The 20,492-nt window shown below is 44.8% G+C and overlaps 3 protein-coding genes across 7 annotated transcripts in view; 2 read left to right on the forward strand and 1 right to left on the reverse strand.

The window, feature by feature from the left end:
- The window catches only part of LOC138756819 (leucine-rich repeat-containing protein 25-like), a 36,943-nt gene extending 33,145 nt beyond the window's left edge, over window positions 1–3,798 (reverse strand). Inside the window, exons 1-2 of the mRNA XM_069923208.1 lie at window positions 3,443–3,798; window positions 1,578–1,667 (exon numbers count right to left, since the gene is read on the reverse strand). Of these exons, the coding sequence (XP_069779309.1) occupies window positions 1,578–1,667; window positions 3,443–3,798 (446 nt within the window). The remainder of the gene's footprint in view (window positions 1–1,577; window positions 1,668–3,442) is intronic.
- klhl26 (kelch-like family member 26) lies at window positions 1,438–13,987 on the forward strand. Of its 3 annotated transcripts, XM_069927772.1 has the most exons (3): window positions 1,438–1,655; window positions 3,536–3,718; window positions 11,861–13,987. In XM_069927772.1, exons 1-3 carry the CDS (start codon window positions 1,609–1,611, stop codon window positions 13,440–13,442), a joined length of 1,812 nt encoding a protein of 603 aa, XP_069783873.1. In that variant the 5' UTR covers window positions 1,438–1,608; the 3' UTR covers window positions 13,443–13,987. The 3 variants fall into 3 exon arrangements, with proteins under 3 accessions (XP_069783873.1, XP_069783875.1, XP_069783876.1); XM_069927774.1 differs by lacking the exon at window positions 3,536–3,718; XM_069927775.1 differs by lacking the exons at window positions 1,438–1,655; window positions 3,536–3,718 and adding an exon at window positions 4,542–4,654.
- A 1,439-nt stretch (window positions 13,988–15,426) lies between these two features.
- Window positions 15,427–20,492, forward strand: part of LOC138758591 (CREB-regulated transcription coactivator 1-like) — a 57,961-nt gene continuing 52,895 nt past the window's right edge. For all 3 annotated transcript variants that reach the window (XM_069927769.1, XM_069927770.1, XM_069927771.1), the window contains exon 1: window positions 15,427–15,570. In XM_069927769.1, the coding sequence (XP_069783870.1) occupies window positions 15,445–15,570 (126 nt within the window). In that variant the 5' untranslated portion in view covers window positions 15,427–15,444. The remainder of the gene's footprint in view (window positions 15,571–20,492) is intronic.

Here is a 20,492-nt window from a genome sequence, read left to right on the forward strand (position 1 = left end):
GGGTGGGCCAGCCATATACATACAACAGCACAGATAGGGAATAATGTGCAGGGAGAAAACATGTCACTAATTTATAATTTGTAATTTAATTCATAAATTGGGTGGTTTAGTGGAGAGAGCCTCATGACTAACAACTGTGAATCTCTAGCCATTGACCTCTCAAAGTGGAGAAGGGTCATTTAGGATGGGAACCTCAAGATCATGCGTGAGGTGCATGCAGCAACTCTGCATGAGTGGGAATTGATCACACCATCTTGAACTAGCTACCAGATAAGTGTTCGGGGAAAGTCTGTAGTTCCCATTTTGGTCTCATCAATCACAGTTATCAGTGGATATAAGCAAGTTAAGAAAACCAATAGTGTAGACTTTGGAAACTGAAGTAAAATCAGTAAGTACTAGTAATGCTCATCAGGGCGAGGGAGCACGTGTGGAGAGAGAAACAGTTAACTCTTCAGGAAAGAGTCATTCTCAATTCCAAAGGACTGCCAAAGAAATTAAACAGGAAAGTTTGCATGATACACAGCCATTTTTCCCCCGCCTACTAAACTACACTGTTCTGTTAGCAAAGCAGTGACTCTGACCCAGGTCATTCCTGCCACTATATTGCCCAAACCCTTTCTGCCCCACCCTACAAGGCAACACCCCTTACTCGCTCCTCCCCAATCAGCCCATATCCATTTTCCAACTCCTGGATCAGACCTTGCCCCTTCACGCTCTAACCAAACCATGCCCCTTCCCCCCTGGGCCAGACCACATCCCTTAAACCAAGCTATGCCCCTTTCCACATCTCCCCTAAATTGGTCACACCCCAAGACCATGCTCCTGGACTAGGCCAAACCCCAGACCAGGCCACGTTCCTTGCACCCACCCCCACACACACACACACCAGGCCCCTCCCCCCACCTGAGACCAGGCCACCCCCTCCCCTCAGACGATACCCCTCCCCTCAGACGATACCCCTCCCCAGGTCGTCCCTTTCCTGGTCAGGTCCCTCCCCTGAACCAGGCCCCTCCCCCAGACCAGGCCCCCCCCCGGACCAGGCCCCTCCCCCGGACCAGGCCCCTCCCCCGGACCAGGCCCCTCCCCCGGACCAGGCCCCTCCCCCGGACCAGGCCCCTCCCCCGGACCAGGCCCCTCCCCCGGACCAGGCCCCTCCCCCGGACCAGGCCCCTCCCCCGGACCAGGCCCCTCCCCCGGACCAGGCCCCTCCCCCGGACCAGGCCCCTCCCCCGGACCAGGCCCCTCCCCTCAGACGATACCCCTCCCCAGGTCGTCCCTTTCCTGGTCAGGTCCCGCCCCTGAACCAGGCCCCACCCCCCGGACCAGGCCCCTCCCCCGGACCAGGCCCACCCCCCGGACCAGGCCCCTCCCCCGGACCAGGCCCCTCCCCTGAACCAGGCCCCACCCCCCGGACCAGGCCCCGCCCCCGGACCAGGCCCCACCCCCCGGACCAGGTCCCCTCCCACCGAACCAGGGCCATCCCCTGAACCAGGGCCATCCCCTCTCCGAACCAGGCCCCTCCCCCGGGCCAGGCTCCTCCTCTTAACTCGGCCCCGCCCCCGGACCTGGCCCCTCACCGCGCAGCCGCGCGCCGGCTCCTGGGGTAAGATGGCCGAGTCCGGCAGCGGCGAGTTCCCGGCCGAGCGGCGGAACAGGTAAAGCCGAGCCTGAAGCCTCAGCCCGGGTTAGGCCGGAGGAGCAATCCGCGGGTCGCGGGGAAGCTGCGGGAGGCCGGAGATCCAAGGCCCGGGTACCGGGCGAAGCGGCAGCGGTTCCCTCCTCCCTGTGGCCGCTTCGGCTCACAGCGACTCCCCCTTTACTACCCCTTCGCCCCACCCATTTCCCCCCACTGTCACCCCCTTCCCCCTCCCTGATACTCCATCACCCCCTTCGGATCACCTGCTCCACCAACCCCCTTCACCCTCCTTTCAACCACCCTGTTCCATTAACCCCTCCTCCCCATCACATCCTCCACAATCTCATTACCCCACTCCATCACACACTTCACTAACCCTACACCTTTCTCTGAAGCCTATTCTTCTGCCCCATCACCCTGCTCCACAACCCTATCATCTCATTTCACCAGCTCCAAACATCCGTACCATCTCTATTAATCCCTCCTCCCCATCCCCCTCTCCTCCTCACTATCACCCACTGCAACTTTCCCCCTCCATCACTCCAATCTACCATCTCACTCAGCCAATCATCATCCTTCTACTCTACCTCCCTTCCACCCAACTCCACCATTACCCCACTAAACCTCTTTTTCACCCATTTTAAATGCTTGTCAACCTGCCTCTCCATGACCATTACTCCACTCATCCATCTGTACCACCTATGCACCACCCTACATGACCTCCCACTTCCTCTCACTTCTTCCTTTACCCTTTAACTCTCCTTCCTTGCCTGATATTTCCCTTACCCCCCCTCCGCCAGCATAACTCTGCTTCTGCGTCATTTCATACCTCCTGAACACCATCTCTTCCACCGCCAATCCATCTACTTATGACCAGCCAACCAATATCTTCCCTCCACTTGCAACATCTCTGCCAGCCCACACCTTAATCACTGCCCACCCTAGTTCTTGCTGCTCTGCTCATTATTCCCCAACCTCCCCACACCCATCCATTCACTGGTTCCAAGCAGGACACTCCTGCACTCTCCAGACACACATCCCTGCCTGTCTCTCTCCCTAGAAAAAGAGCCCTCCCTCCCATGTACCCGACAAGGGGCTCCCTTGCCTATAGTGCCTGCCCCCACTGACTGTTCCTTGCTGTCCCTCCTCCCCCCCCCACCAAATCCCAAACACCAAAAACTAATATGCAGGTAGATGATGCTTTCGTTGTGCTTACTATATCTGCAATAATTGGTCTTTTTGTCTCCTTGCCTGGAAACTGAGATACTTGTTAGGGAGGGTGTGCAGCAAAGATTCACTCTTATCTGGGATGGCACATTTGTGGAGTAATGGCAGGTTAGATCTCCATTCTCCACCATTTCAAAGGTACCAAAAGTCTTGGAGGACTCAGCAGAACAGTTTGGGAATGTATTTCTTCTGGATGGAAAGTTTACAATCAATGGCCTCAGAGTCAAAATTAGGTATCATTTAAGACTGAGATGAGCAGAAAGAACTCCATTGAGATGGTGGTAAGTCTTTCGAATTCTCTACCCTGGAGAGTTGTGGTAGCTCAGTTGTTGGTTGATTTAAAATCTGATGAATGATAGATCTTTGGGTATTAAAGGCATCTAGAGTTGAGGAAGGAAAATACTGTCTTATTGAAAGGCAGGGTAGGCTTAGGGCATCTAAGTGGACATATTTTTGTATTACTTTGATCATTCCATGCATCTCTCCCTCCTCATCTTCCTCTCCTCCCTCCTTCTAATCTTCCCACTTCTCTGTTTCATCTATAGTCCTCATTCCCTTCCCCCACCCCCCCAGGACAACCCCCAGGTCTCCAGACCCTGGTAGGAGTAGGAAGGGTGAGGGTCGGCCACGCTCACTGATGCCTTGCCTCCTTGCTCTTGTTTGTCCCCACAGCATGGCTGCGAAGAGCAGTGCCCTGCGCCACACTTTCTCAGCCCCAGGGCACAGTGCCAGCCTCCTACAGGGTCTGTCGGCACTCCGAGCCCACGAACAGCTCCTGGACGTGGTGCTAATGGTAAACGCAGTGATATTCCGGGTACACCGCGTAGTGTTGGCCGCCTGCAGTGACTATTTCCGGTGAGTTCGGCTTGCTGTGTGTTTACCAGGGAATCAGTGCTGAGCAGGCTCTGTAGAGCTGTCATGATCCTGTCCCTCATTCTGGAGGAAATCCATTCCTTCTTTCAGAGAGGTGAAGTAGGGGAGGGGGGTGGTGGGGAAACCCATCCCTCATTCTGTGACGGGAAGCCAAGGAGTGGGGTCCTCTTTTGTTCTCTATGGAAGTGGAGCCCACATCTCATTCCAAAAGGGTAGGGTCCTATTCCTATTTGTGGGGAGAGCATGAGTGACCCCAATCCTCATCTCTGTGGAAGGATGAGATCCCATCCCTCATTCCAGGGGATGGTGGCTTGATTGTGGAAGGAGCAGGTGAGAGAGATCCCTCGAGTGAAAGTTTCATCCCGTACCTCATTTTATGTTCATGAGAGTGTGGACGCAGACCAAGACCATTGCTCATTCTGTGTTGTGGTGGGGAGCTTGGTGATTGGGTCAACTTGACCTTCATTCTTGGGTGGAGGTAATTGGAGGCACTTCATCCTCATTCTGGATTGTGGCATTTCCTAGTCTTTCCCTTATTCAGTTTCTCTATGCATGAAGTTAGTCAGTGGTTTACACTTTTTGGCCCAGTGATGGATCCTTTTGAATAAAGATTTTTTTTCTGCAACTCAATGTATAAGTAAGCTCTTTATTCTTAGGCCACAGCTCCCAATACTAGATTCTTCTGTCTGAAGAATTCTCTGGAACCATCTGCATTTATTTACCTATTTGATTAGAAGCTGGTCTTGGATTTCAAATATGGAAATCCAAAACCTGAGATTGGGTGTTCTGAATCCAGCAGGTCACTTTGACTCCACAAGGAGTTCAGTAGTTAAAGCGAGTTTTGCTGAAATTCCCTGGCACTTTGGAGGAATTGTTTCTGAAGCCCAATGAAGATGTAAATATAAAGCAAAGTAGAAGGTAAGTTCCATTTTTAATTGTTCCTCTTTAATAGTTTTAAATATAATGGACAATGAAGATTTTGCTTTCTGAACACATTTGGGTAATATTTTATATAAGTTTGGGCCTGCTGCTTTTGAAAATCGCCTTAAAATGTTCCCGTCATGTACAGTTTCTTAGATATAACCTATTTTTGTGATTTCCTGTCATATTTGAAGTCTACTTCAACTTTACAAATCCACGAAGTGCACCATGTCATTGAAAATTCATCTTCTGCATTCGCACTTGGACGCCTTCCCTGCTGATCTTGGTGCCGTCAGTGATGAACACGGTGAAAGGTTTCACCAGGACATTGCGACCGTGGAAAAGCGGCATCAGGGCAACTGGAATCCATCAATCCTAGCCGACTATTGTTGGACAATGACAGGAGAGGCATCAGATGCTGAATACAAATGAAAATCAGTGGCCAAACATTATTAGATCAGTTGAACTAATGCAGTGTGTCAGCGTTATTATGTGATTAAACATCCTAAATTCAATAAAATGTTGAATTTAATGTTTCTCAACTTCCCTACGTGATACAGCAAATCTGAAATTACCTTTGTGCTCAGCTTGAAGTTGTCTGTCAGAATCCCCAATTATTTTCAGGAAGCAAACCGTTTGGGGGAAAAAAATTGTCTGGTGTTATTTTGATTGAATAGTTAAAACATTATGTTCACTGCTTTGCCAACCATCGAAGGTTTAAGGACTGGGATTTTCTCTGGGCATTGTCAGAGGCCCTGACATTGTACAGATATTGTAATGGAACCCGGATTCTCTGTAATTAGTGACATGGTGGAGTGCAGAAAGACTTGGTCATGGATGTTTGGATGACATTCCTCATGCTTCTTAACTCTGGAGACTGGATTTAATCTTATTCAAGCTCTCCTGTTTAATCACGATCTGATCCATTAGGAATGATGATGTTCACAAGGCTTTCCTAATAATTAACATTGCTACAGAAGGTTGAGTGCCAAGAAAGGATGACAATCAAGTCATGGGAAGTGAGGTAGAATTCAAGTTTCAAATTGGGTGTGCATTTATATTGCAATTTTCACTGATCATTTCCAAATCAACAGCTATAAGAATAATCACTGCTGGAGGAAATATGGCAGTCTTTTAAAGTACAGTGAGCTCCTACCAATTTCAAAGACCAAGTTTTAAAAAAATATATTTGGGTTCGGGATAAATATTAGCCTGGTTATGCTAGGAAATCTCTGGAGTGATCCTTGAATCCATGGTTTTCTCAGACTGTGAAGAGTTGTTGGTGCAGAATGTTACTACAGAATGTTAATTTGAAGGTTGAGTGCCAAGAAAGGATGATAATCTCTGGTCACATTTCCTCCCTGTGAGTAGTACATTAAATTCTTGACATGACCGTATGTTAGAAAATGGAAACAGGCCACTCCAATCAGAGTAGGGCATTGTGACTCTATAACTCTGTTCATATTTACCTTCCCAGTCACCATATTCCTTCATTGTCACTCTAATCTCCCTCCTGCCCACTGCCATAATGGAATCTCAAATGTTTACATGTTCTGTTTCAATTGGTAAAGACTTCTTCGTCTGTTGCATTTAACCTTATACCCATGGCTCCTTGATCCTTGACTGCTGAAGGCAGTGGTGACATGATCCCATCGATTTAAACATGTCAAATACAGGCTTCAGGACTAGATTGGATTGATGTGGATGAGCTGGGGCTATATATAATGGATGGACAGTATTTAGCAAAGGATTGGCAGTTGTGCAGACCAAAATTGTCCATCCTAGGAATTATAAAAGAAATATTAAACAGGCGGGACAGAAAGAATCAAGATTTTATTCATTTAAGAATCCTTTCGGTTTTTAGTTTTGGATTTTTCTTTTGTTGGCTATCTGAAAACACTGTGCAAATTATATTTTTGCAGCACCTTTACCTTTAAATTTTTAATTTAAATTTAGACATACAGCACAGTAATAGGCCCATTTTGGCCCATGAGTACTTGGTACCCAATTGAGCTACAAGCTCACATGTTGAAGGGTGAGAGGAAACCGGAGCACCCGGAAGAAACCCACACAGACACGGGGAGAACATGTAAACTCCTTACAGACGGTGCTGGATCCAAACCCTGTAACAGCATTACTGGCGCTGTAACAGCATTGCGCTAACCGCTACACTATCTAGGCCACCCCAGTTATCTTGGTTTATAATTCAATTTTTTGTAAGCATTCTTAAATGAAAACAATCTTGATCCTTGTTTAATATTTCTTTCATAATTCCTAAGATTTGGGTCAGTTAAGGATGGACAATAAAGGCTGGCGTGGTCAGACACGGCCTCATCGTGTGTGTAAATAAATGATATAAGCAGAGAGTCAGGAGATTGACTGTCACTTCTTCGTGCTGGCTGCCTAATAATAGCACGAGACATCTGTTGAAATTGGAATATTCATGCCATTCTGACCTTGATTATAAAATAAGCATGTCAAATGTAACCCTGCCAAATTGGTCTCTTGTTTTTCTTATTATATTTTAACAACAGGACATGAATGTTGGGAATAATATTTAAACATTTGCTAAAAATACAGTTTTGGCAGAGGTAAATAATAGTGAATCATTCAACCTAAACTGGCACGAGGGGACTGATTCTAACAAACGAATGTGAGTTGCATTTCCGATTACTTTCCCATTTATTGAATGAAACTAAGCTGTAATATGCCATAAATGTGTTCTCTCTGACAAGACCTCAATCTGAAATCCCAGGCAGCATCACAAATATCACTATTCTAAGCCATCAGAGCCTGACTCTGATCTTGCTCTTACTTGACTGCAGGTCTCATCTACTTCACTGTCAGCCTCAGTGTGATATCACTTACTGACCTCACTCTCATCTGTTCAGATCTATCCAGTGATACGATCTAAACTGGAGGACATATTGGGGTTTTCTGTTAAGATACATTACCTTTCATTGTTGAAAAATTTAATTTGTTTAAAAAAAATTGTATTCTGAGTGCAAACAACTTTTCCTTACTGTGTATTTTGGAGCATTGGATTACATTCTGAAATGTGCTTTGGGAGAGAGCATTACAGATTTTTTTTTCAATAGGAAGGGTGTAGCTGACAACTGAGATATGTTAGGTCTGCTTTGTTCATGAATGAGTGAGACAAACACCAGGCTGAGTCGAAATCAGGGTTCTTTGTTCTTTATTACCGGATTGTAACACTTGCGACTAAACATGTTAGTCGGAGAATGCATTCTGCCGTTATCAGCAAAATGGTGATTTTTTATACCCTTGGATATGTGCTTAGAACATCATCATATCATTACTTGTCCAATGACTAAAACTGTTGCTATCCTTTCCCTGCTAGCTTCCTGCCTCTCAATCCATCAATGTCTCTCTTATCTTGTAAGTACAAGGATGCATTCACATCTTGTTACAGCCCTGTACATTCCCATCTCATGATGTTTTACCTAACAGGAGTACAAGGACACCTCCCCTTCTTGTTACTGCCCTGTACAGGGTAACTCCCTACACATTCCCATCTCATGATGTTTTACCTTACAGGTAGGGAATGCAACTAGTAATGTTCGGAGAGGAGATTTAATACCTGCATCTTATCTTGTGGGTCACATCCTTAATCTGAGATAAAGGAAGGAATCTGTATGATTCAGCTTCTTTCCCCTCCCAACAAATGGCATTGGGCTTTTGTGCTGTCTGCCATGGGTGGGAAAGAGAAATGATAACGTCAATGATGGAATGGATTTAAAAGAAAAGGTTATGTAAATCTATGTAGAGGGCTGAGATGAAGATGAGAGAGGAAAGATTTGTACTGAAGGTGGTGGGTATGTGGAGTGAGTTGCCAGAGAGAGCAAAAGAGATGGATTTGCCACATTCAAGAAACATTTATACAGGTACAAGATTAGGAAAGGTTACAGGGATATTGGTGAAACAGAAGCTAGTGGGATGAGCTTAGGTCGATAACTATGTCGGCATTGAAGAGTCGGGCATGTTTCTCTTCTGCAAAACTCTGAGTCTATAAAATTTTTTTTTTTAAAAAAAATCTTACTCAAAGATTAAATCAGTTCTCCTTTTGACAAAGGAGTTGAGGACAAATTGTATTTGAAGGGATTGAGTTCCTCAGACCAAAAAGAGAACAACAAAGGTTATGCAGTAGATGTTTATTATATATTGACTTTCAAAGGTATTTGATAAATATGATAAAAGAAGCTCATTTGGAAAATAGAAATGTACATGTCTGAGATCTGATGCTAAGGGGATAATAATGAATGGAAGGGAATATTAATTACCTCTGATTGGAATTGCATTTTTTATGAGTATGTTAACGACTTGGAGAGAGGAGCATTTGCTGACAGATGTAAAATGTGATATGAGAGTAGCTCGTTTCAAGAACATAGTGGCTAAATTGTTGCTCTAATAGTTCTTGGACCAGAATCAGAATTTATTTTCATGAACAAGTTACGAAATTCATTGTTTTGCAGCAATATCACAGTGCAAACATTCATATAAACCACCATGCACAAAAAATAAATAAAAATACTGCATTAAAAGTCAAAATAAGGCAGTGTCTTTGGTTCATTGATCATTTAAGAATCTGATGGCAGTGGGGAAGAAGCCGTCCTTGTGCTGTTGAGAGCTCGTCTTTAGACTCCTGAAGGTAGCAGAGTGAAGAGGGAATGGCCTGGGTGGTGGGGGTCCTTGAAGATAGAGGCTGCTTTCTTAAAGACATCACCTCTTGTAGATTTCCTCGATGGAGTGAAGTCTCTCCACGGCACACCTGTAGAAGTTTCTGAGAATCTTCGGTGACATACTGAATCTCCTCAAACACCTCACAAAGTATAGCCGTTGGCAAACCTTCTTCATGATTGCATCGACATGGAGGCTCCAGGACAGATCCTCAGAGATGTTGACACCCAGGAATTTAAAGTTCTTGACCCTCTCCACTGCTGACCCCTCGATGAGGACTGAGTTATGTTCTCTTGATTTCTTCCTGAAGTCCACAATCATCTCCTTGGTTTTGCTAAAGTTGAGCGCAAGGTTGTTGGTGTGACACCACTTAACGAGCTAGTTGATCTTTCTCCCTCACGTACGCTTTCTCATTGCCGTTTGTGATTCTACTGACAACCGTGGTGTCATCAGCAAATTTATAGATAGCATTGGAATTGTGTGCCTGGCCACACAGTCATGGGTGTATAGTGAGTAGAGCATTGGGCTAAGCACGCTTCCTTGAGGTGCACCTGTGTTGATAATTTGTGGTCTTCCAATGAGGAAGTCAAGAATCCAATTGCAGAGGAGGGTACAGAGGCCCAGAGTTTGGAGCTTCTTGATCAGTTTCGTGTTGAAGGCTGAGCCATAGTCTATGAAGTATGATTTACAGTTTTCGAGGTGATCCAGAGCTAAATGGCGACTCAGTAATATTGTGTCTGTAGTGGAGTGATTCTGACGATAGGCGAATTGGATTGGGTCAAAACCTTTGCTTACGTACATGTTAATTCTGACCATGACCAACCCCACAAAGCATTCATCACAGTAGATGTTAGTGCTACTGGGTGATGGTCGTTGAGGTCGCACACTCTAATCTTCATGGGTAGTGAGTGTGATGATTGATGTCCTTTTGAAGCAGTTGGGACCTCTGACTGCGGCAATGAGAGGTTGAAAATGTCTGTGAATGCACCAGCTAGTTGGTTGACACAGATTTTCAGGACCCTGCCAAGTCTGCCATCAGGGCCTGACACCTTGCGAGAGTTCACCCTCTTGAATGATGTTCTGATGTCAGCCTCAGACAGATATCACAGGGTCCTCAGCCTTTGCAGGGAGTATTCCAAATATACAGGGTTAAATCCCATTGTGTAAATTGGAGATTTAAATTAAATGAATTAAATAAAAGGAAAGTTCATTTCAATAATGGCAGCTTTGGAACTACAGGTTTGTGGTTAAAAAAAATGATATCAAGGAGGGAAATCTACCACCACGAGCTAGGATGCTTGTATATGACAAAGTAATGTGGATGACTGTTATCAGCCTTGGATCAGGGATAGAAAATTGATGTCAGCATTGTCTGTAATATCCACATCCTATGAATAATTTTTAAAAAAATATGGATTAATAAAATCAACTGACAGATAGAGTATGCATTTTCATAACCAGTAACTGTGAAGTAATGCATTTTAGGAAAATAACATGAAGTGGAATTCCAGACAGTTTTTTTAACACTGAACAAAGTTTTTTTCTCAAAAGGTTTGCTTCCTGAAAAAAATTGGAGATTTTTGCTGAACACAAGCTAAGCACAAAAATAATTTCAGATTTTCTCTATCATGTAGCAAGTTAGAGAAACATTAAATGAACTTTGATTGGATTTAACATGTTTAATCACATAATAATGCTGACACATTGCATTAGTATAACTGACCTAAAAATATTTTGCTGCTTATTTTCACTTGTACTCATCATCTGATGCCTCTCATGTCAGTGTCCAACAATAGTTGGCCAACATTGATGGATCGATTCCAGTTGCCCTGATGCTGCTTTTCCATGATCACAATATCCTGGTGAAATCTTACACCATGTACATCACTGGTTGCAGCAAGATCAGTAGGGAAGAAGTCCAAGTGCAAATGCTTGAAGTTGACTTAAAATATGAGAGAAAAATCACAAAATAAGATTATATCTAAAAAGCAGTTGGTGATAGGAAAATATTCAGGTGATTTTCGTGATCGGCAGCCTAAAATCCATAAAATACACCCAAAAGTATTCAGGAAGCAAAATCTTTGTTGTCAAGTGTAATCGTTGAAGGGGGAAGTGCAAGCTGATAAGGTCATTTAACAAAGTAGATAGGATGCTGAACTCTTTCATAGGTGCAGTGTGTAAAGAAACAGTGAAGACATGCTTAAAAAAAAAAGATTATGAATAGTTGTTTAGAGGAATTTAACCCTTGGAGAAATTACAGAAGTTGTTCATTTGGTTAGTCCCAGGGATAAGTGACTTCAGTTAAATGGAGGGTTTGGAGAAGCTGAGGTTGTTTTTGGAATAGAAGAGATTTGTGAAAGGTCTGTGATGTTCAGAATTGAACTGCAATGTTAAAAATGAGATATCTGATTTATTCACATCAATCTCTACATTGAACAATGTGGTAATAACATGATCATCCATCTGCTATGTGTTTGGTTCATTTTTGGATCTCTTTCTTCCCAGGGCGATGTTCACTGGGGGAATGCGGGAAGCGGGCCAGGAAGCCATTGAGTTGAAAGGGGTGTCCGCCAGGGGTCTGAAACACATAATTGATTTTGCATACAGTGCTGAGGTGACATTGGACCTTGACTGCATACAAGATGTCCTAGGAGCTGCTGTCTTCTTGCAGATTGTGCCTGTGGTTGAATTGTGTGAGCAGTTTTTAAAGTCGGCCATGAGTGTGGAGACCTGCCTCAATATTGGTCAGATGGCTACCACTTTCAGTCTCTCCTCCCTGAAAGAGTCTGTGGAGGCCTACACTTTTGCCCATTTCTTACAAATTGCAGAGGAGGAGGATTTCCTGCACCTTCCCCTTGAACGACTGGTCTTCTTCCTGGAAAGCAACAAACTGAAGAACTGCAGTGAAGTTGACCTTTTCCGGGCTGCTATCAGGTGGCTACAATATGACGAGACGCGAAAAGCTAGTGCCAGTCTGGTTCTCTGCCACATCCGCTTCCCTCTGATGAAGTCTCATGAGCTGGTGGACAGTGTCCAGTCACAGAGCTTAATGCTAGATGATCCCATGTGTCGCCAGTACCTGTTAGAAGCATTTAATTACCAAATTCTGCCATTCCGACAGCATGAGATGCAATCCACCAGAACCATGATCCGCTCAGACACCCTCTCCCTTGTTGCCTTCGGAGGCACCCCATACACTGACAATGACAGGACAGTGAGCCGGAAAGTTTTTGTCCTTGCCGATGGGAATGCCCGTCAATTCACAGAGCGGACAGAGATGGAGATAGGGTGCAGTCACGCCTGTGTAGCTGTCTTGGACAATTTTGTGTATATAGTGGGAGGTCAGCACTTACAGTACCGGAGTGGTGAAGGGGCAGTCAGCTGGTGCTTCCGCTATGACCCTCATCTTGGTCATTGGTTGCGCATTTGCGCCATGCAGGAGGCTCGCATTCAGTTCCAGCTGGACGTGTTGCACGGGATGTTGTTCGCAACTGGAGGCCGTAATCGATCAGGGAGCCTCTCCACAGTCGAGCGTTACTCCCCACGTCGGAATGAATGGACCAATGTGTGTTGCTTGAAACGACGGACGTGGGGACACGCGGGCACATCCAGTGGGGGAAAGCTCTACATCTCTGGAGGCTACGGTATTACCATTGAAGATAAGAAATCTCTGCACTGTTATAGTCCCGAAACAGATCTGTGGGAACAAAAGACTCCAATGAATGAGCCACGAGTCCTTCACACAATGGTTGGGGCGAATGGAAGGATTTATTCATTAGGTGGCCGAATGGACCATGTTGACCACTGCTTTGATGTTCTGGCTGTTGAATATTATATTCCTGAGACTGACCAGTGGACCAGTGTTTGTCCAATGAGGACAGGCCAGTCGGAAGCAGGCTGCTGTGTGTTACAGAGGAAGATCTATGTGGTGGGAGGTTACAATTGGCACTTAAACAATGTGACAAGTGTCGTGCAGGTTTATAACATTGGCACGGATGAGTGGGAGAGGGATCTACATTTCCCTGAATCCTTTGCAGGGATTGCCTGTGCTCCTGTAATTCTCCCACAGCTTCCTGCACAAAGGTAGTGATGGCAATGCTCCAGGAGGATCATGGAGCTGGAATGGGAATTGGGAGAGAAGGAGGGAGGAAATTAAAAGATGGCTGACCATTATACCAAGCCAACCTTCACAACTTTGCACCAAAATTAGGCTCAACGTTTAACAGAGCTCCGTTTGGGTAATAAATTATTATTTTACTGCTTCTTGAGCCAACTTATCTGGAAGGGTTTGATTGGTCTGTGAATGGATAGCAAAACAAATCAAAAAGCAAGTTACTTGCACTCCAACCCTTGTTGCCTTGTTTCTCATGCTCCAGCTTATGCTGTCCTGTGGATCTTGCTTGCCAGCCCACGTTGCCCTCATCACCTCCCTACCTTTTCTTCCCACTGCCCTCCACCCCTAATACCACTAAAATGGCATTTAAATCACTGACTTCTCTTCAGGTTTTCTTGTCTCTTGAAGACATAGAACAACAAATTGGAATCCTTCAGAAATCCAGAACCTATTTAAAATTCATGGAATCCTACTCCATATTCTGAAAATTAATTAAATCTCAATTACGTCATCAAAAATGTGGACTTTATTTTGAAATGCATTGAATGTTAAACACTGATATAATATTTGAGAATTATTTGTTTCTGTGGAAATGGAATGCTGTTCTGCCATTATTTTTAGCCATCATCTACATAATATGTAATAATGTTACCTGCAGCTGAAGTATGGGTTGCTGAGTCCTGGCGTCACACTGTTAGTTAACTTTCAGCAGGTTGGGAAAGATGGATGGATATTAGGATTAGCGAGGGGAGAAATGGAGATTACATTGACAGGGTTAAGGGAGAGTTGGTCAAATAGAATGGGAGCACCGAGTGGGAAAGGAAGGTGGGTGGGTTTGTAGGGGAATGGGGAAGATGGGTGAGGCTTGGATGGTAGAGATGAGGAAAGGATTGGATGAGGAATGGATGGAATGAATGAGGCTTGACGTGTTCGGGTGATTGCGATGAAGGAAGATTTCCAGAATCAGAATTTATTGTCATGAACATGTCACGAAATTTGTGCCACTGAGTGCTCGGCTTCAGGCTCCTGTACCCTTTCCCGATGGTAGCAGAGTGAAGAGAGAATGGCCTGGGTGGTGGGGGTCCTCGAGGATAGAGGCTGCTTTCTTACACCACCACCTCTTGTAAATGTCCTCAGTGGAGTCAAGACTAATGGCTGTGACGTCGCAGGCCGAATTAACAACACTCTGGAGTTTTTTTTCTTGTCCTGAGCTTTGGCACCTCCGTGCCATGCAATGATCTCAGGTGGGAGAGATTGGTGAAGGGTATAGGGAATGAAGGCTTTTTGGGCTGATGAACATGGAGGAAGATGGAGAGAGGACAGGAAGGGTGGCCAGGGGTGCTGGTAGAGGCTGGATGTTGAAGAGACCCTTAAGACAAGCACGTGGATGAAAGATGTAAATCACAACAAATGGTTGGAGTAAAAGAGCGAAGCGATCTCCCAAATCTGCGACCACTGTAGAGAATGCCACAAAGGGACCACTGGATGTAGATAAACAAGTCCTATGGATGTACAAGTGATGCTTCACTTGAATGGCCTGTTTGGGGCGACGGACTGTGGTGAGGAGGAGGTGGTGTGGGCGCAAGCGTTGAAAGATCGATGGAAGGTTGGTTGTGAGGTAGGTAGGGTTTAGATGATTTTTTTTATGGTAGGTATATATAGGTCGGCACATCTGAAGGCCCTGTGCTGCAATGGTCTATGATGAGGAACACAAACACTGCAGATACTGGGTCAGGCAGCATCCATGGGGAGAAATGGTCAGCTGGAGGGGATAGGGGAGGATGAGGGGTTGAGTGGCTGCAATGGCTTGGAGGGGGATATTTGGGAGAGTGGATCCAAGGGGATGGGGAATGACGATGGTTGAGCTTGGATGGCCCAGGCGAGATTCTCACCACCAGGCCGCCTCGGCTGTGCGTGCTGACGCCAGCGGCGCTGCGTGCGCGCTGACGTAGCATGAAGGAGGCGGTTGCGGAAAATGGCGGCGTCGAACAACCCGCGGAAATTCAGCGAGAAGATCGCGCTCCACACCCAGAAACAGGCGGAGGAGACAGCGGCCTTCGAGGAAGTGATGAAGGACCTGAGCATCACCAGGGCGGCCCGAGTGAGTCCTCGCCTCTCGCTGTCGGCGGGCAGGCTGCAGCTGGGGGTGGGATACGGCAGCCCCCCCCCCCCCCCCCCCCCCCCGGACCTCAGGCCGTGGGAAGGGGCCAGCACTGGCTCAGTTTCCACAGGAGCCGAGTGTTCACGGGCATAAGACCCTTAGCCGCAGGACTCAGCCTGAGGCTACTGAGCCGCTGGGGACATTGACAAGAAAGGCCGTTATTGGCATCCCTTCTGGGCCGAATTGCTGCTTTGCATTCCCCCCCCATGAACCCAACGACCCTACACTGAACTCCCAGCTCTCCCCCAAACCCAAACCACATGCTGATTCCGACCCACGCCACATTAACCCCATTCGGACCACACCACACATCCCGCCCCCACACGGCACGCTGAATCTAGATCTCACCGCACCCTCTCATGACCCTGCACCGAACCCCTGAAATATGCCATCACATTGAGCCCCCAAATCATCATCAATACCACACTGAACACCCAGACAGATATCGCCTGACATCCCCAGGCTCCACGTTGAAACCCCTCCAGTTCCAAACAGACTCCCAGACTGCAATATACCGCCCCCAACTCTCACATCATACCGCACAGTCTAAACTCCTTGACCCCACTCTGATACCGATCTTGTGAAGGACATTTAAATGTTTTACCATATAATTTGACTCAACCTACCAACCTGAGACCAGAAGAATCAAGAGTTCAGGAAAGCAATTATTCCGAATCCCTGGGCATCCTCTTCCTCCATCCTGCCCCCGCCCCGCCCCCCACACACACACAAATTCGCTGGAGTAATTCTTTCACTTGTACTCCGAGCATCCTTTTTGTGAATTCTTAAGATTTTACGCTCTGATGAAGTCTATATTTGGTTGTCATTGCCTTCATTTGGATTTCTTGGTGCAGAAGATTTGGATTGTTTTCAATGTGTAACAGACTGCTTTAGTTTCAGATGAAGGAATGTGTCAAGAAATGTAAACAGATTCCCAGAAATTAGCTGTAGTCTGTTGTCAGTAAAAGTGCTTGTACTATTTTCCTGCCACCTAACAAACTGGCAGTTTTTTTGTCTGTTGTTGGACTTTTGGCTTTGTGGTTTCAGGAAGTCGACCATTTATCAACAGAATATTTCTTTCACGAGAATTGCCATTTGCTTTTCAGCCACAAACTATGCAATGTCAACAAAAAAATAATGCTTTTGAATAGTGTGAACATGAGGTGCAGCCTGCTTCACAGCATAGACTTCAATAAAAAGCAGCAATGGGATGTTGAAAACCTGGGATGCAGTGTACTTGATCAATATCTGATCAAAGGACAAACTGTTTCACTGGTAAATCAGTAAGCAGAAGATAAGCAGTAACGATAATTGACAAACAAACCAGAAGAACAAAAGTAGTCCACTCACTCCCCTAAACCTATGAAGTGGATTTATATTTCTGTGTATTTCTCGCTCATCAATTTCAGTTTTCAAATTTGCATGAAATCTTTACCTTTTTTAATCTACTTTAAATTTTAACGATACAGCATGGTAGAAGGCCATTCCAACACATGAAACCTGCCAATGCCGTATGTTTTGAAGGGTGGGAGGATACTGGAGCACCCGGAGAAAACCTACGTACAAACTCCATACAGACAGCGCCAGATTCAAACCCACTGGCACTGTAATAGGGTTACGCTAACTCTGCTGCCACATTTATGAAAAGTTTTTTGACATCACCTCTAATACATTTGAGGTAGATGACCTTTTGTTGCAGCATTTAGATCACTTCTAGATGATTTGGCTTTATACTTGCTCTCTGTAAGTCAGAATAAATATTGAACTGTAGGATGGAAAGTAGAAATCTGTGACAACTTGACACAGTGAGGAAGAGGGCAAACATGGTTGTTGCAGGATTCCATAATTAAGGAACCAGATAGATAAAATACAATGCTTACAAATAAAACTATATTATAGGACAATTTAAATTGGCTGAGGTAATGCAGAAGGAGAGGGAAAATTCAACTTGTATGAGAACTAGCAATATAAGAAAGAATACGTAAGATTTGGCAGCCAATTCTTGAATGACAAAGCTGAGATTGTGGTAAGTGATATATGTAGCATCTCAAGCAATGAATACAATGTCTTAAAGTGTACTTAAATATGTATCAGTCAATGACAGCATTGGTAGGACTGACCAATTTGCAGACTTTCTCGAAATCAAATCCTGTGTTCACACAGATTACGCCCTTGTGTTATAATTCATTACAGTTGCACCAGAAAAGATAGGTTCAGAGATTTACCAGCTCAAAGTTGGACTTTCATGAGGCATTGTGATCTATAAGCAATATTGGAATGCACTTGTTGTGAAATGAAAGGAGATAGATTGAATTGTAGCATTCAAAAAGAAATGGATGTGTTTTAAAGAAAAAAACATGCAGATCTACACTTTGATTGGAGCTAGCATATTTGATAGGCCAAATTATCAATTTGATAATTGACTCTGTAATCATTGACCTTCCATCAATCGTGTCAGAAATTAGATGATGACTGTACTGTATCAATGTTATTTGTAATTCTGCATAAAATGATGTAGTCTGTGGCTGCTTTCAACTATACATGGGCATTATTTGGGTTTGGGATCATGTAAAGTTCATTCCACATAAATGCCAGTATGATGTGTTGCCTCCTCCAAGGAGATCTCAGAGCTTTTGCAGAACATTCTTAAGGGGGAAGGATAAACATCCAGAGATCATTAGTTCATGTTGGTACAAACAACATGGGTAGAGTAAGGGATGAGGTCCTACACACTGAGGATAGACAGTTAGGTAAGAAATTGAGAAACAGGACCTCAAGGGTAAACCAAGATAGGATGTACACAGTAAATGGTAGGGCACTGAGAAGACCAGAGGAGCAAAGAGATTTGGAAATACAGATACCTGAAGGTGGCATCACAGGTAGAGAGGTTTGAAAAGAAAGCTTTTGGCATCTTACTTAGCCTTTATAAATCAAAGTATTGAGAATAAGAGTTAAGATGTTATGTTGAAATTGTTTAAGTCATTGATGAGGCAAAATTTGCAATATTTTGTACAGTTCTAGTCACCTAATGACAGGAAGAATATTGATACGATTAAAAGAATGCAGAGAATATTTACTAGGATGTTGCCAGGTCTTCAGGAGTTGAGTTACAGGGAAAGATTAAACAGGTTAGGCCTTTATTCCTTGCAGCAAAGAAGAATGAGGGAGATTTGATAGAGGTTTTCAAAATTATGAGAGGTGTAGACAAAGTGGATACGAGTAGGCTTTTTCCACTTAGATTGGGGGAGATAAATACAAGGTCATAGTTTTAAGCTGAAAGGGCAAAGGTTAAGGGGGAACATTAGGGGAAAGTTCTTTACTCAGAGAGTGGTGGGAGTGTAGAATGAGCTGCCATCTGATGTGCTGAATGCAGGCTCAATCTTAAGTTTTAAGAATGGGAAAAGTCTGGAGGATTATGAAATAGGAGCAGGTCAATGGGACTAGCAAAATAATGGTTGCCACAGACTAGAAGGGCCAAATAGCCTTTTTTTTGTGGTGTAGCATTCTATGCTCTCCAGATAACTCTTGGTGCCACAGGCTAGTGAGGTCAGGAATAGGAGGAGAGGCCAGTTGAATTTGTGGCTGAGGAGCTGGTACAAAGAGCAGAGATTTGGGTCTTAAAATCATCTGGATCTCTTCTGGGAGAGAGATGACCTATAAAAAAGGACAGGTTGCATTTGAACCAGAGAGGGACCAATATACAGGCAGGAGACGGATAGAGGCAAGTGGGAGGATTGGCATGGAGGGCGATGAGTTAGTAGGAGAAAGGCAGAGAGTGAATAAGGATGGTTCATTTGAAATTAAGGGATGGGATGTGGTAGCTATTAGGAGAGGAACAGGAGTGCAACTCAACATTCCAGGGTATTGGTGCTTCAGGAGGTACAGAGGTGGGAGTAAAAGAGGAAGGGGTGTTGCATTATTGGTTAAGGAGAATGTCATGGCAGTGGTCAAAAGTGACATTACAGAAGGGTTGGATAGTGAAGCTAGATGGGTGGATCTGAGGAACAAGAAAGTCATGATTATCTTGTTGGGAGTATTATACAGGCCCCCAAATAGTCAAAGGGAATTTGAGGAGATTGCTAGACTGGAAAAGTCATAGTGTAAAAAGGTTAGACAAGGTAGAATTTGCAATAAGTTCACAAACATTTCCTCTGGCAATATGTAGAGGGCCCCACACAGGAGAGGGCAACATTTGATCTGGTCTTGGGAAATTGGGAGGGTTAAGTGGAACACGTGTTAGTGACTGAGCCTTTGGGGATGAGCAACCACAATTCTATTAGGTTTAAGATAGTTATGGATAGAAACAGGGCAGGAGCACCAGTTAAAGTTTGGAATAGAGGCAAGGCCAACTTTGAAAGTACAAGATTGATTGGAATAGGTTTTTCGAATGGAGAAATATAAGGAAAGTGGGAATTTTTCAAAATTGTGTTGACAAGAGTGCAGGACATACACATTCCTGTTAGAGTGAAGAGTAAGACATGCAAATATAGGGAGTTTGGATGACAAGGGAAATTCAAGCTCTGGTTGAATACCTCAAGGAGGTATGAGGCGTTTCAGGAAATGAACAAGCTAAAATAGGAAATCAAAAAGGCAAAAATGGGACAGGTGATGGGTCTGAAAGATAGGGTTAATCCCAAGTGTTTTTTTAAAATTACGTAATGGGAAAAAGGGTAACCAGAGAAAAAATGAGACCCCTCACAAATCAATGCAGTCAATTCTGTGTTGAGCCACAGGAGACGGGCAAGGTCCTCAATGAGTAGATGGAGAAAGACATGGGGACAGTCAATGGTAGTGTCTCGAGAATGACTGAGGAAGTGTTTAAGGTCCTGATGCATTTGAGGTGGAAAAATCTCCTGGGTTTG

The sequence above is a fragment of the Narcine bancroftii genome, chromosome 3 (genome assembly GCF_036971445.1).
Source record: "Narcine bancroftii isolate sNarBan1 chromosome 3, sNarBan1.hap1, whole genome shotgun sequence".
NCBI lineage: Eukaryota > Metazoa > Chordata > Chondrichthyes > Torpediniformes > Narcinidae > Narcine > Narcine bancroftii.

Excerpts from the sequence above, each read along its gene's own strand:
- klhl26 (XM_069927772.1), top strand. The coding sequence starts at position 1,609 with ATGGCCGAGTCCGGCAGCGGCGAGTTCCCGGCCGAGCGGCGGAACAG. Across the intron at positions 1,656-3,535 it reads CCGGCCGAGCGGCGGAACAG|CATGGCTGCGAAGAGCAGTG; the intron begins GTAAAGCCGAGC and ends TTGTCCCCACAG. Across the intron at positions 3,719-11,860 it reads GCCTGCAGTGACTATTTCCG|GGCGATGTTCACTGGGGGAA; the intron begins GTGAGTTCGGCT and ends CTTTCTTCCCAG.